General features: G+C 42.0%; 1 protein-coding gene across 1 annotated transcript in view; it reads left to right on the forward strand.

Moving 5' to 3' along the window:
* GAREM1 (GRB2 associated regulator of MAPK1 subtype 1) overlaps positions 1-8,633 on the forward strand; it is a 191,120-nt gene extending 182,487 nt beyond the window's left edge. Inside the window, exons 5-6 of the mRNA XM_088469574.1 lie at positions 2,279-2,445; positions 5,474-8,633. Coding sequence (XP_088325700.1) covers positions 2,279-2,445; positions 5,474-6,383 — 1,077 coding nt within the window. The 3' untranslated portion in view covers positions 6,384-8,633. The remainder of the gene's footprint in view (positions 1-2,278; positions 2,446-5,473) is intronic.
* The last annotated feature ends 7,250 nt before the right edge of the window (positions 8,634-15,883 follow it).

Consider the following 15,883-nt stretch of genomic DNA (forward strand, 5'->3'; position numbering starts at 1 on the left):
ACGCTGGCCTGAACTTTGACCCAGGGAGCCTATTGTGGGTCTTCCACTGGATGGATGTGGATGAAAACTTAAGAGTGGTAAAATTGGATCCCAGAATACATACTAGGGGGGGTAAGGGTCTCGGCCAGACCTCCCGTTGGTGTACGCCAGGCAGAACTTTGACCCAGGGAGCCTGTTCTGGGCCTTCCACTGGATGGATTTGGACGACATCATATAATCTTAAAACAAATATAATTTAAACCCGGGCAATGCCGAGTACTTCAGCTAGTTTATGTATATGTGTGTGGTTTTTTATTTATATATATATATACAGTCATGTCCATAAATATTGGGACATTGACAGAATTTTCAGATTTTGGCCTCTATTCACCACCACAATGGTTTTGAAATGAAACAAACAAGATGTGCTTTAACTGCAGACTTTCAGATTTAATTTGAGGGTAATTACATCCAAATCGGGTGAACGTTGTAGAAATTACAACAGTTTTCAATATGTGCCTCCCACTTTTTAAGGGGCCAAAAGTAATGGGACTATCAACTCAAAAGCTATTTCATGGACAGGTGTGGGCTATTCCCTCATTATTTCATTATCAAGCAGGTAAAAGGTCTGGAGTTGATTCTAGGTGTGACATTTGCATTTGGAATCAGTTGCTGTCAACTCTCAATATGAGATCCAAAGAGCTGTCACTATCAGTGAAGCAAGCCATTATTAGGCTGAAAAATCAAAACAAACCCATCAGAGAGATAGCAAAAACATTAGGTGTAGCCAAGTCAACTGTTTGGAACATTCTTAAAAAGAAAGAACGCACCGGAGAGCTCAGCAACACCAAAAGACCCGGAAGACCACGGAAAACAACTGTGGTGGATGACAAAAGAATTATTTCCCTGGTGAAGAAAAACCCCTTCACAACAGTTGGCCAAATCAAGAACACTCTCCAGGAGGTAGGTGTATATGTGTCAGTCAACAATCAAGAGAAGACTTCACAAGAGTGAATATAGAGGGTTCACCACAAGATGCAAACCATTGGTGAGCCACAAAAACAGGAAGACCAGATTAGAGTTTGCCAAACAACATCTAAAAAAGCCATTACAGTCCTGGAACAACATCCTATGGACAGATGAGACAAAGATCAACTTGTACCAGAGTGATGAGAAGAGAAGGAAAGGAACTGCTCATGATCCAAAACATACCACCTCATCAGTGAAGCATGGTGGTGGTAGTGTCATGGCGTGGGCATGTATGGCTGCCAATGGAACTGGTTCCCTTGTATTTACAGATGATGTGACTGCTGACAAAAACAGCAGAATTAATTCTGAAGTGTTTCGGGCAATATTATATGCTCATATTCAGTCAAATGCTTCAGAACTCATTGGATGGCGCTTCACAGTGCAGATGGACAATGACCCGAAGCATACTGCAAAACCAACCAAAGAGTTTTTTAAGGCTAAAAAGTGGAATGTTATGCAATGGCCAAGTCAATCCCCTGACCTGAATCCGATTGAGCATGCATTTCACTTGATGAAGACAAAACTGAAGGGAAAATGCCCCAAGAACAAGGAGGAACTGAAGACATTTGCAGTAGAGGCCTGGCAGAGCATCACCAGGGATGAAACCCAGCGTCTGGTGATGTCTATGCGTTCCAGACTTCAGGCTGTAATTGCCTGCAAAGGATTTGCAACAAAGTATTAAAAAGTGAAAGTTAGATTTAGGATTGTTTAGTTTGTCCCATAACTTTTGGCCCCTTAAAAAGTGGGAGGCACATATAGAAACCGTTGTAATTCCTACACCGTTCACCTGATTTTAATGTAATTACCCTCAAATTAAATCTGAAAGTCTGCAGTTAAATCACATATTGTTTGTTTCATTTCAAAGCCATTGTGGTGGTGAATAGAGGCCAAAATCAGAAAATTCTGTCAATGTCCCAATATTTATGGACCTGACTGTGTGTGTGTGTGTGTGTGTGTGTGTGTGTGTGTGTATATATATATATATATATATATATATATATATATATATATGTGTGTGTGTGTGTATATATATATATATATATATATATATACTGTATAGTGGGGGTTTTGCCTTTCCATATGTATAGATTTTTCATAATGACTTATGCACAATAAGTAATTGTGCTGTCATCCCATGTAGTAAATTGTAATCAAGTTAAAATAAAAAAGTATATATGTTGAATTTTTTTTTCTAACATGATGGTTCAGAAAAAAAAAGCAAAAACATTTATTTACTCATTTAAAAACAAAACTGTTTTCTCCCATTTAGGTAAAGGAAGAATGCCGACTTTTGAATGCCCCACCTGTGCCTCCACGAAGTTCCAAACCATCATCTCCCACCCCATCTGTTCCACCACCAACAGGAAAAACAGCCCAGCAACAAACCCGCTCTCCGAGTCCCACGCTTTCCTACTACTCCTCAGGGCTGCACAGCATGTAAGTACTGCTAGTCTCTGTAAACAGTATCTTTTTTTTCAGAGTTCACTGGAATTGCTGAGAGTTGCATTATATTGTAAACCTCAGCCAAAAATACAGACTGCAGGTGAATTCTAGCCGCCCTTTGAAGCCATTAGGTTTGCATTAAATGTAACATTAGTAAAGCAACATAATAAGGACTAAGCGATTCATTTGCACACTGGCAAATCTTGAAATGACATTACTAGGTCACAAGACTGTGAAAAAGATCCATGGCTATTATATCCGGATTCATATCTAATTATGATTCCCAGTATATATAAGCTGCTTGTTTGATCCATGTATCTAGCTGTGGATTTATTTTACTATATTTTTTTGTATGCCAGAGCACTACAGACCTTATTATTGGATATTCTGATTAGTGACATGTCAGTTACAGTAATTTGGTATACTGATAGCAGCACCAGCGACTCGTTAGGCCTATCATAGTATGATTGTTACTCGCCTTCAAGAACTTTTCAGTTAAAGAAACAGTTGTGAAGCTTTTAAGCCAGGTATTGTCATACTGAAAGCAAGTTTGCTCAATTAAAATGTACAGTATTTCTTATCCGCAGTATAAGTTCTGTTTTAATGGCTACATTAAAGTGTGTAAATTAAAGGATTATTTAGCTAATTATTCGTTATTAAGTATTACAATAAATGTTATATTCTGTACCACTGAATGCAGAGCTGTGCTTCTGTTAGTAGGGTATAAATAGATGTACAAATTATTTGGCTAACCCAGTAGTGGAGCAAGATTGTGAATGGCTATTCTAGGAATACACCCTGTGAGAGATGCTGCACAGATTCCGATCCATTCTTATGATTAGCTACTAATATATCCGTACCCACTGGCATCAATAATAATGCTTTTGCTAGCAGCGTTTGCTTATAAAAGCATGTAAACTGTTAATCAATGGCAGTGGTTCCAGGGAGCCCATACCCACTTGCACTTAAGTTAACTTAATGTCGTCATGTGTGTGGGCACGTTTAGCAACTTTTCTCTTCTGGGAGAGGGAGATGCAGTTAGTCACTGTGGGGGAGGGCTCTGCGGGGGTCCCCCAGATATTTGCAAGAGAGTAGGGCAAGTGTTCCATGTCAAGATATGTGTACATAATGTGGCACAGTTATCAAAACTGTTTCACATATAACTCATATAGAAAAGTTGGTGATAAATAAGTACCACTATTCAAAAATGCCAATAGAATGGAATATATTTGTTGATGTGCTTTAACTCCTTCAAGACAGAGTACTTTTATAAACAAGGCTAATTCTATTTTTGTTAGGTGCCAGCTAAACCAGAATACACTTTGATTTGTCAAAGTATCCATAAAATTTGTAGTAGTATTATATTTATTTTTTAGAGAGCTTGAACTTTAAACTAAATATTTTTATGTATATTTCATATTCAAAATTAGACAAAATATTAAAATAAGTTACGTTCTATGATTTTGTATAGTACTATTGTCTCACTATTAGTGCACCTCGCAATTTGTGTACTGAATATTTTCACCTTGTTTATTTAGAGGTGCTCTATATAGTAAGAAGTGCATTTTTTCCTCTTTCAAGTATGTCTTTTTATAGACTTATTGACACATCCCTATATACTCTGCAGGACACTGTTGTATCTATATACATCACCCCCACCCCGCGCCAGCACTGTGCATCTTGGACACGCTGGTAGGAATGAGTTAAGCACACTGGAGATTCTTCCAAAGCTTAGTACATGACAAATAATATTTACTTAGCCAAACACATATTATTGGCAATGTGTAACGTTGCTTTAAATCTTAGTGCATTATTAATCATTTCATCTTAGCACAAATGAAATATATGGTGGCCACTAATACATTATCATATAGACAAATGAGTGTGGTCAGCAAATGGTAATGGAGTGTTGATCTTGATTCCAAATACTGAGAGCTGCAGACGTTCAGCAAGAGTACTGTACTTTAGTTACTGATCATGCATTATCCTATTGTCTCATGGTCCTTTTATTAATCTCCATGTTTTTCAAATATTGCAACTTTGGTATATACTGTACCTGAGAGCACTGTGGCCACAAAGGGAATTTTCATGTCGTATAGCTTCAACTGCTGCAAGATTAAAACCTTGTAGAAAGAAAGAATTTAGGTCAGAAGGGATATTACGAAGACTTCTCTGTATCAAAGCTGGGAAAACAGGACCATTGTATCTGGCAAATTAAACTATATTTACAGTTACAGTTTCAGTGTATATGAAAATCAAGGTAGCAAAGGGCCACTAAATCTAAAATAGTTCCTAATGACATGCACAATGTATATGCTTGAGATGTGCACCTGCTCCTGTACTTTGATTGGTGGATGACCATTGCCACCCACCAATCAGAGTTTCTGCTGCCATACACCGCATAGCTATGGCTGTGCAGCAGGCAGTGGATGCCTATCAGCCACCAGACCTCCCCAAACAGGTTGGGTATGGGATGCCAGTGCTCGAGACAGAATCCCAACGACGGCATCCCGACTGGGATAGGATACAATCACCTGTCGGTTGGTATCCTAACCCACCCCATCTCCCTAACCCTCCCTCCGTGGTGCCTAAACCTAACCTCTGCCCCTAGTGTCTAGCCCTAGTCCTCCCCTAGTGCCTAACCCCACTACTTACCTTTGGGATGCCAGCCCCTGTCACTGCCAGGTGTCGGGATTTCGGCGCCTGCATTCTGAGCGCCGGAATCCCCGCGGTTGGTATTATGACCGCATACCTCCCTGAACACATCGATGTAGTTTGCAATCTTCCTGGATCCACCACAGGACAATACACATTTTTATTGCCTGTTCTAAGATGTTCTTGAACTTGCACAGAGACCTATATATTTGTGAATGTTAAGACCTCCTATTACCTAAGATAACTTGTATTTAGTGATCCCTTAAGTACTTCTAATATTTCAGTAAGATAGAGGGGGCTGGTAGAAATACTGTATATACTTGCTTATACATCTGTACTTGTTTAATTTAATTTTTTTTTTTTCTAGAGGTGTCACAGAGAATGAAGTTGCCAAATCTTCAGACAGTACCCAGGTTTCGTGCTATCCCTGTAACTGGATCAAAAATGAGTCAAGTAATCATGAGAGTAAGTTGTCTTGTGGGACTGCACCATCAGAGATCCTTCCTTCACGACTCTCCTGGCCAAACCGGTACTGCGGTGGGGCTGAAGGTATGAATACGAATGACTTGCTTGTGGACCAGTGCCGCAGTTACTACAGCTACCCTCGGCAAAAGACACCAGCCACACCAAAGCGAAATTTTCCAGCCCCATTTGACTTAAGCGGGAGTGAGTCTCTGACTGGGTGTACACAAGGCACACTAAATGAATTTGCCAACATCACGGAAGGCTGCCCGAAGTCTGCAAGTTACTCATTGGAAAGCTCTGCTGAGAAAAGCCTACCTGACAACAGCACAAAACAAAGTATGTCATGTCCTGCTTTACCCCCACGAGCCCCCAAGTTAAGCGAGGGAATCACGGTGGTAGAACCACTCCCTCTGTCTATGAAAATAGATGGTGCAGAGGAAGAGCCACAGATGTGTTCCCCAGATATCACACAAGAACATTATTTGGCCAAAAAGAGCATGCAGGACATATTTTCTATTTCATACCCATTCTCCTCCCCTCTACACATGCAACTAGCACCCAGGTCATGTGGAGATGGCTCCCCATGGCAGCCTCCAACTGACCTGTCAGGATTATCCATTGAGGAGGTATCGAAATCCCTGCGATTCATTGGTTTGTCAGAAGATGTTGTGTCTTTCTTTGTCTCGGAAAAGATTGATGGGAATTTACTTGTCCAGCTCACAGAAGAGATTCTTTCTGAGGACTTCAAGTTAAGCAAACTGCAGGTTAAAAAGATATTGCAATTTATTAATGGTTGGAGACCTAAAATGTAGAGGTGACAGTGTTACAAAAGGGACTGTACAGACTACAGATCCGCTTGGCAGAAGTGCCGATATTAGTACATTCTGAAGTTGTTATTTTGCACTAAGAGAATAATCTTGGCTGTATATAGTCCTTCAAAAGAAGAATTTCTTACTATGCAGTGAAAGGTACGAGTTGTAGTTGTATTACTTAGTACTGTATGTCAATGCAAATACGTATGAGAACACTCACAGTGTGCCTTGTGCATCACTGAGCAGCTGCTACAAATTATTTTGAAATATTAAAGGGAATTTTAGTTTATAAGCTTAATGTCTAAAGATGTAATATATTATTTAGTAGCCAAAGCTTGAAAATAACATTATCCCCTATTTGAATATAGTTAATGAAACCTATTGACACCGTGCATTTTACCTCCTAATAACCTATGAAAGAGCACTTAATTAGTTCCAAGCACACACATATGGAAATATATTTCCAGTATACGGAATTATAAAATAACATCCCAGAAGAATTCGATTTCAATCATTAAGAAAGCTAGCAAAAGCCTTGTACATTAAAGATCATGTTTCACTCTTTCCAGAATTTGTACACATGATGTACTATGTGGTGATATGTAGCCTATATGGAGGCAAGTGCTTGATCAATAAAACATATGGAATATTGCATTGTAACTCCACAGTGCATACAGATGTAACAAATCTCTGTGTACCATCTGGTATCATTAGAAATTAGATATTTTAGAGAATTTTACTGCTGGGTTTGCTATTGATAGGTTTTTTTTTTTTTATATATCTTTTCCATTTTTTTGATGGAGATCAACAATAACCATGAGATGTGGTGTTCGTCTTTATGCAATTAGCTGCCTAAGGATCTGCTACATAGATTCAGACCTAGGCTCTTGTTACTGACCAATGTTTGTAGATATCTTACCCACCTCCTCCCCCTACAATTGGCTGTAGAGATTATTCATTTGTGTGGTTACTTCCAGTATAAGGTGTTACACTTCTTTTGCCTTAGAACGGTCCTGATGAAGGATGGCTGTATTTTGAATAGACTGTCTTCTTTCCAACCTGTACAATTTCCGAAGGATTACCCCTAAATGGTGAAGTAACGTTTTTGTTTTTTTAAAGTGAAGCATCTTTTAAATCCAGGGTTTTTCTTTTCTGAATAAAATGTAATTTGTAATGCCCAGAACAAAACCACTGCTTGAGACATAGGTAACTCAAATTGTGGTAAAGCTATAGACATTCATAGACCATGTATGTTTTGCGTATATAAATATGTATAATATATAAACTTATTTTCACTCAGCATGTGTGTCATATTTTCTTGAAACCAAACTTTTCTTACCTGAAATGGATAAATCGGCACAATACAGCCCACATATCATTAAAAAGATGAGAGAAAGTGTGGGCAGGTTCCTACATAAATTACATTAATACAGGATTTTGTATCTTAATCGATCAGTGGCTACATGACTATGTATTTAACAATTCATACAGTTGTTATTGACCACACAGGGGTTTGGGATCCAAAAGATTAAACCAAATCATTCCAGTAAGAAACTGGAAATGTACAGTATATTAACTGAAAGTAAAGGTATTACTTATAGCAGCCAATCAGATTCGAACTATAATTTATTAGACTGTACTAGATATATGTTAGATAGAATCTTTAGTAAATCGATTCCAAGGACTGGAATGTCCCAGTTTCTTTCTGGAGCTGATTGGCCTGTCACATGAACTAGCAACAAGTGATTTCATTAGTAGAAATCCCTGTCACAATGAAGAAAGGAGCACTATGGAACTGCAGTGCCTTCACTAAACAAAATCACATTGGTTTCATTTTGTCAGACAAATGTTTCCAAGATTACAGTCTATGAAATTGTGGAGGTTTCAGTTCCATTTGCTCTCCATGCTAAAATACTTCCCATCAGAGAACACTGTAAGAGAGTTCTCAATGGCTGTTTGCATGGAGAGGCCACTCATGGGTCTATTTACTAAGCAGTGATAAGGTACCAGCCAATCAGCTCCCAACTGTCATTTTTCAAACACAGCCTGTGACATGGCAACAAATGAATGAATATGCTTTTCATTTGAATCACATTGCGCTCCCTATCAATTTGTTTATGTCAGATTTGCTCTGAATTGTTCCTTTAAACCATGTATAAAATTGTATAAATCATGTTAAACCGGCAACATGTTGATTTAATAATACATTCCTTAAAACCAATGACATAACAATAAAAACTAATTTTGAAATTCGTGTGAGTTAACCCTTGATGAACCTCCTTTGGTTCGAAGTATGGTACGTGGCAGGGCCGGACTGGGACTAAACATAGGCCCTGGCATTTAAAGCACACATGCCCACCTTATGTCAGCATCTGGCTCCTGGCACAGACTCCTCCCCTTACTATTCCTGACTCCTCCCACTTAGCTTATGCCATTACAAATATAATTAATATTAGAACATGCAAGTGTACATCAATCTCTGTATTAAAAACCACATACAGAGCTGAGAGCTCCCCTGCAGGGGATTCAAACATGTGCCATAGTCAGACATTTGGGGCGGCATATAATAGAGATCGAGTTTGTCGGAGGTGCGGGATGCCGACTGATCTCGATTGTTTTTTTAAAGTTGCAATCATTTACACGGCAAACCTGAACTGGTTTTGTCTTGTAAATTATTGCAACTTTAAAAAAACGATCGAGATCAATCGGCATCCCGCACCTCCAGCAAACTCGATCTCTATTACATGCCACCCTTGATTGGTTCTGTTAGTTAAAGCTGGCACTTCATTGATGTAAGTCACACCTGTGAACCTGCTGGGTGACCTGGAAAACATCAACTGTGGGCCGGATTCAAGTACCGGCGATATTACCGCATCTTTTCATGTAAAAATGGAGAAAACTTTTCGCCATTTTGAGAAATAGGGAAATATTACCAAAATCTCTATTTTTGGGTACAAATGTGGGGATTTCTTACAGAACCCTTTGATTGGACAGCCCCCCTAATGATACTTTATCGGAAAAGGAAGTTGCGTACTTTGTCGAAAAACGACCGCTGAAAAGGTAGTTTTTTTGTTTTCTTTTTAAATGCGTTTAACGTATTGGATCTGGTATTTTGGAGGGCCATAAAGAAGCGACAAGTGTTTTAAACATCGGCTGGCGCAGGTGTGCTTTTTAGCGCTTTGAAAAAAACGGCTGCGCCGGCCAAGTGTGAAACACTTGGTGCATCCTTATGGCCCTCTGAAATACCATACCCAAAAACGCATTTTTCACAAAAAAAATAAAAATTTTGACCGAAAGTTCAGTGGTAGTTTTTCGCCAAAGTATGCAACTTACAATTTTTTTTTGCTAAAGTATCATTAGGGAGGCTGTCCAAAGGGTGTAAGAAATCCCCACATTTCTACCCATACACAGGGATTTAGCACATTTTTTTCACCTGCCCTAGGCTGGAGAAAAGTTTTCTCCAGTTTGTAGGCGGAAAACGGACGTTTTTTCGCCGTCGGTGGCAAAATCGGATGGCTGATTTCGCCTCTAATTGAATTCCCGCCTGTGTTGGGTCCTGAGGACCGAGTTTGAGAACCACTGGTGAAGGTCACACACAAAGAAAAGGGAAGGAATTTTCCCAATTGACCAAGCCCTAGCTTAGCAGTTGTAGAGGATTAGATGGTGATCACTGTAGGAATTGTTTAGAACAAAAACAGGAATGCTGAACACAGAGAAGGACACATCTGTGCACACCAAAGCAGAGCCGTAACTCCACATTCTGGTGCTTTGTGTACATAAAGAGCATTGGTGTCCTCATCCACAATTGAAGTAGAGAGAGACAGCGGCGCAGGGAGAGTGTGCGCCGCAGAAATATCTGGTGTAGTCTCACTGTGAAGGGGCATGATCACACAATAGTACCTCCAATTCAAATGATGCCACACAGTAGTGCCCCTTCATCACATTACACCCATACTTGCCAACTCTCCGGCATTGTCAGGCAGACTCCTTGAAACAGTAGTAATCTCCCTAAAGAGCCTAACAACCTCCCTGATTACACCTTACCCCCATTATGTAGCTGTTATATACTTGGGGGGAAAAAAATCAGAGATATATACATTCAAATGGGATTATCAGTACCATTTCCCTGCATTGGTTATAGGGCACAATGATCCCTATAGGATTTAGTCGGTGTCCAGGCATGTGGGATGCCGACAGTCTAAATACCGGTGCCAAAATCCGGACAGCGTCAGGTTCCCAGTACCAGTATCCCTGCCGCCGGCATCCCGTAAGTATCGCCATTTAGGGGAGGGTTAGGGTTAGTTAGCGGGGTTAGGCACCGGGGAGGGAGGGTTAGGATTAGGGTGCGGGGAGGGGGAGGTTAGGTTTAGGCACTAGGGGGGAGGTTAGGCTTAGGCACCGGGGAAGGGGAGTTTAGGTTTAGGCACTATGGGGGAGTGTTAGGTTTAGGGTGTGGTGAGGGGGAAGTTAGGTTTAGGCATTAGGGGGGAGGTTAGGTTTAGGCACCGGGGAGGGAGTGTTAGGTTAAGGGGAGGGGGAGGTTAGGAATAGGCACTAGGGGGGAGGTTAGGTTTAGGCACCAGGGAGGGAGTGTTAGGTTAAGGGGAGGGGGAGGTTAGGTTTAGACACAAGGGGGGAGGTTACGGTTAGGCACCGGGGAATGTTAGGTTTATGGTGCGGGGAGGACAGGTTTAGGCATCGGGGAGGGAGGGTGCCTTAATAATGGTGGGGGATAAGCGGTGGCCACATTGTTCCCAGTTAAGGAGGCAGTGACATTGGAGGGGGGGGGGAGAGCACTGGGCTGGATGAGCTGGGTGAGGGGGAGTGATATTAGAGAGGGACACTGGATCGGATTGGGGTACAGTGCAATGGGGGGCACTCTGCTGGATGAGAAAGGGAGGCAGATGGGGTTGGAGAAGGGGGGCTCTGGGATGAATGTGGGCACTGACAATGCTGGTTGGAGGGTTCTAGATGGCAGGCAATGAGTTAGGGGCAGTAAACTGTTTATGGAGGGACCGGGGGAGAATCTGGACTGGTTGGGTAGGAGACACTGAGATGGGGGTCAGTGAGATGGTGGGGGACACTGGAATGGGGAGAGAAGGGGCACTGGGCTGGACATGGGGGAGACACTGGGATGGGAGGGCAGTGAGATGGCATAGCACTGGGCTGGGGGGAGAATGGACCACTGGGCTGTGAGGATTAGAACACTTACCTGGTGTTCCAGAAGACTGCATGCTTGGCCCCGCACTTCAGCTCCAGCACCGCGGCGCGTACAATCACAGCAGTCTCCATTCCTGAGCAAACCTGGGAGATCGGACCTTGCTCACAGGCACTCGGGAGGCAGAGTCACAAGAAGGGGTATGCTGTGGCTGCTGTCCTATTCAGAGCTGGGCACCGCGCATCACACTATAAGTAGCGGGCGCCCAGTGTATTAGACAGATTGAGGTAAGCGGCCGCGTAAAGACGTCCCAACGTCATGACGCGGCCGCACATAACACCAGGCAGCCCTGCACATTGCCAGCTCACAGGAGCTGGCTGAGTAGCATTACATTAATGCCCCCATCGTGTTCCTCACACAGAGGCGCAGGCCGCGTGATGACGACATGACGCGGCCGTGCATAGTAAACATGAGCATGGCGCTGCCCGGGAGACGGTGCTGCAGTGTCGGGTATGTCTGCGCTCGACCGGACCGGCCCATTTGGCCATCGGCCCTTCTGGCATTTGCCAGAAGTGCCCGATGGCCAGTCCGGCCCTGATACGTGGTGAAAAAAGTTTAATTTACAGAGACTGATACATAATGTCATTCCGTTGTTAATAGAGTCTGTGTATCCATATGTATATTTCACCACAGTGTAGCAAACGTGGGTAACTATTATCCTGTTTATCAGGTGAGTTGACCGGTACCTTTGATCGGAGTTTTCCCAGCTGGTTGTCGTGGACGGAGGACAGTGTCCGGAATGCCGCTCCGACAGTGTGAGCTGGCCACTTCTTTAGATCCACGTCTCTTGTTGTATGAGTGAGGCTCTGTCTTCTGAGCTCTACACTCTGGGCAATGACGTGTTTAGGAGTCGGTCAGCAACTGTACCAAGTCCCGCTGCGTGGAGGGCTCAGTGTAAGCGTGCCACTCTGGTATTCGCTCGGGTAAAAAACAGATCTGGAGCATCCGATATATATAATTAGTGCTGTGAATCTCCAGAATAATTGGACCAGTAAGGTGAAGCTAACGCGTTTCTCGGCCTTTGTAGGTCTGGCCGTTTCCTCAGAGGTAAGAGTTCTCATTAGCTGTTTGCATGGAGAGGCCACTAATCACCACTCAGGGGTCTATTTACTAAGCAGTGTTAGGAGACAGTGAAAAGTGATAAGGTACCAGCTAATCAGCTCACCACTGTCATTTCTCAAACAACCTGCGAGATGGCAGTTAGGAGCTGATTGGCTGGCAACTTATCACTTTTCCCTCCGTCTCCTAACACTGTTTAGTAAATAGACTCCTAACTGTGGAGAGAGAAAAAGTATTTCAAAGGACAAGGGTGTTATTAAAGATGGTGTACATGGGGTTTATAGAAGCATTAATAGTAAAAGGGGCATTAGGACTCAGGTGAGGGGCATTTATATATTATTTTAAATGAAGTATTTTTATTGAAAGATTCTGCATATACAAAACAACACAAATACAATAACAGAAAAAGAAAGTACAACAATATAAGAGTTAGCAATGGGAAGATTCTAGGAGATGCGGTCATAATACCGACCGCAGGGATTCCAGTGCGCAGAGTCTCGGCGGTGGAATAACGACACCTGTCAGAGTCCCGGCGCCGGCATCCTGAAGTAAATAGCGGAGGTAGGCTTAGGCACTAAGGGGGGACAGTTAGGGTGCGGGGAGGGGAGAGGTTAGGTTTAGGCACTGGGGAGGGATAGGATACCGACCGACAGGTGTCGGTATACTAAACCTGTCGGGATGCCGGCGTCAGGATTTTGACTGCTGGGATCCTGTACCCAACCCAATTCTAGATCCAGGGCATATCTGGTACTGTAGATTGCCAAAGGAACCATATTCTGTCAAATTTGCTAAGGGGAACATATTCTGTCAAAATTAAAAAGACAGTTTTGTTTGGTGCATATGAACCTTTTATGGCACACAGTGGAGTTACCAGGCTGATACAGGAGAAACTCTCTTTTCCTGTAATGATTTGATTTAATGTGTTTAAAACTTTTCATATAACAGTATATTAGCACACAAAATTACGATAAAGTATTACATTTGCATAGTATGTACACAAATTATATAAAACTAAAAGCAATTAATCTTGTAGCAAGTTCATATAACAGCTCAATTATATAGACATAAATAGTCCATATATGAATTGTTACTCCGTTATAAGCAGTCCTGAATAGTAAATCCTTTCAGGGTGCCACAATAATATTCAAGAAAGTTTGTCTCCAGTTGCTAAAGTTGAGAGGATATTTCTGTTTTAGCAAACAATTAGAGGATTAAGGTGCTGTTTCTGCAGTTAGTTTTAGATTAGTAAGCAGTCAGCAAGATACTGGGGTGCTACCTTTTTGCTGAATGCAAGAAGGGACCTGTATTATGCTCCGGTGTGTTAGCTGTGACTCATCGGTTATATTGTGAAGTGGTGTCTGTATTGTTTGTTGGTCCTCACAGACCTCCGGCAGTGATCTTGCTTGCAGGGCGGACTGCATTAATCCCCACTGCTCGGAGCGGTCAGTGTTTCGTAGCGCTACCTTGATGTCTGAGGAGTGCCAATGCTGCCTGTTTTATTAAAGACATGTGTTCCTGTTGGTGAGGGAAGTGTTGTGTGTATACTCTACTGTCTTCTGGAGACATTTAATGACCTCTCTGCAGTTGGTTCTTTGCCGCCTTCTATGGCCGAGGCATTGATTGTGATCATTCTCAAGCCTTGTAAGGACCCAGCTTATCCATATTCTTACTTCCCTATTTCTCTGCTGTCTAGAGATGTAAAAATTCAGGCTAAAATTCTGGCGATCCGATTGAACAATGTCATTTTGGAGATCATTCATCCCGATTAAACTGCCTTTATACCAAGGAAATCCACTCTAATATTAGACATCTTCAGCTGCTGCATGTGGATCGTAAGGATGATTTGGTGGAATCTCTGAATGCCGCCAAGCTGTTTGATCCAGTGGAATTACTGTTTCTATGGGCTGCACTTTGCCGGTTTGTGGTGGGTAATGGCTTTATTGGGTGGTTAAGGCTTTTGTATTCCTCCCCGGATGCAAAGGTTCATGTTAACGGGTTCAATACTGATTCTTTTGCACTTAGATGTGGTACCTGTCAGAGCTGTCCACTGTCACCGTCTTTGCTCGCCATTGCCATAGAGTCGCTAGCCTGTGCAATACATGCCTCTTCTCATATTGCTGGTCTTCTGGTAATAAGCGCTGAGCAGAAGATTGACATCTATGCGGGTGATTTGTTGTTTTTGCAGCATGCAGAAACTTTGCTGACGGCTCTTTTGGTAATGATGGATGTTTTTGGTACCTTCTCGTATCCAAATCAATTGCAATAAATCTGTGGTGTTTCCTATACTCCCTATCTTATCCCAGCTGTCCAATTACAGCTTCCCCTTACTCTGGTGTACCCAGTTTAAATATTTGGGAATTCTAATCTCTCATTACGTGGCTAAGTATGTGCCCCTTAATATGCAGCCTCAACTTAAACACCTTAAACATAAAGCACACATTTGGTAAAAGCGTCTTCTCTTGGTTACAGGAGGGAGAGAGTTTGGTGAAAATTATTAGCATCCTAAATTGTTATATGCTCTTCAGCACTCTCCGGTCTGTTTTCACCTAGCGTTTTCAAAAAGAGCTAGATATATTACCTCCTTTATTTGGAGATCTAAGCATTTGCCTATTGTTTGTAAAACACTGTGTAGACTCTGGAGCGAAGGTGGATCGGCACTTCCTGATATGAGATTATACTATCTGGAGCAGATAAGTGATTCGGTGGGGCACTGTCTAGTCCCTAAACTGCAAACTAAGCTCTGCATCCCCTTAACTACAGTCAGGTGCATGAATATTGGGACATTGACAGAATTTTCATATTTTGCCCTCTATTCACCACCACAATGGCTTTGAAATGAAACAAACAAGATGTGCTTTAACTGCAGACTTTCAGATTTAATTTGAAGATAATTACATCCAAATCAGGTGAACGGTGTACGAATTACAACGGTTTCTATATGTGCCTCCCACTTTTTAAGGGGCCAAAAGTAATGGGACTATCAACTCAAAAGCTATTTCATGGAAAGGTGTGGGCTATTCCCTTGTTATTTCATTATCAATTAAGCAGGTAAAAGGTCTGGAGTTGATTCTAGGTGTGACATTTGCATTTGGAATCAGTTGCTGTTGACTCTCAATATGAGATCCAAAGAGCTGTCAATATCAGTGAAGCAAGCCATCATTGGGCTGAAAAATCAAAACAAACCCATCAGAGAGAGAGCAAAAATATTAGGTGTGCCAAATCA

The sequence above is a fragment of the Taudactylus pleione genome, unplaced genomic scaffold, assembly GCF_031769625.1.
Source record: "Taudactylus pleione unplaced genomic scaffold, aTauple2 ptg000093l, whole genome shotgun sequence".
NCBI lineage: Eukaryota > Metazoa > Chordata > Amphibia > Anura > Myobatrachidae > Taudactylus > Taudactylus pleione.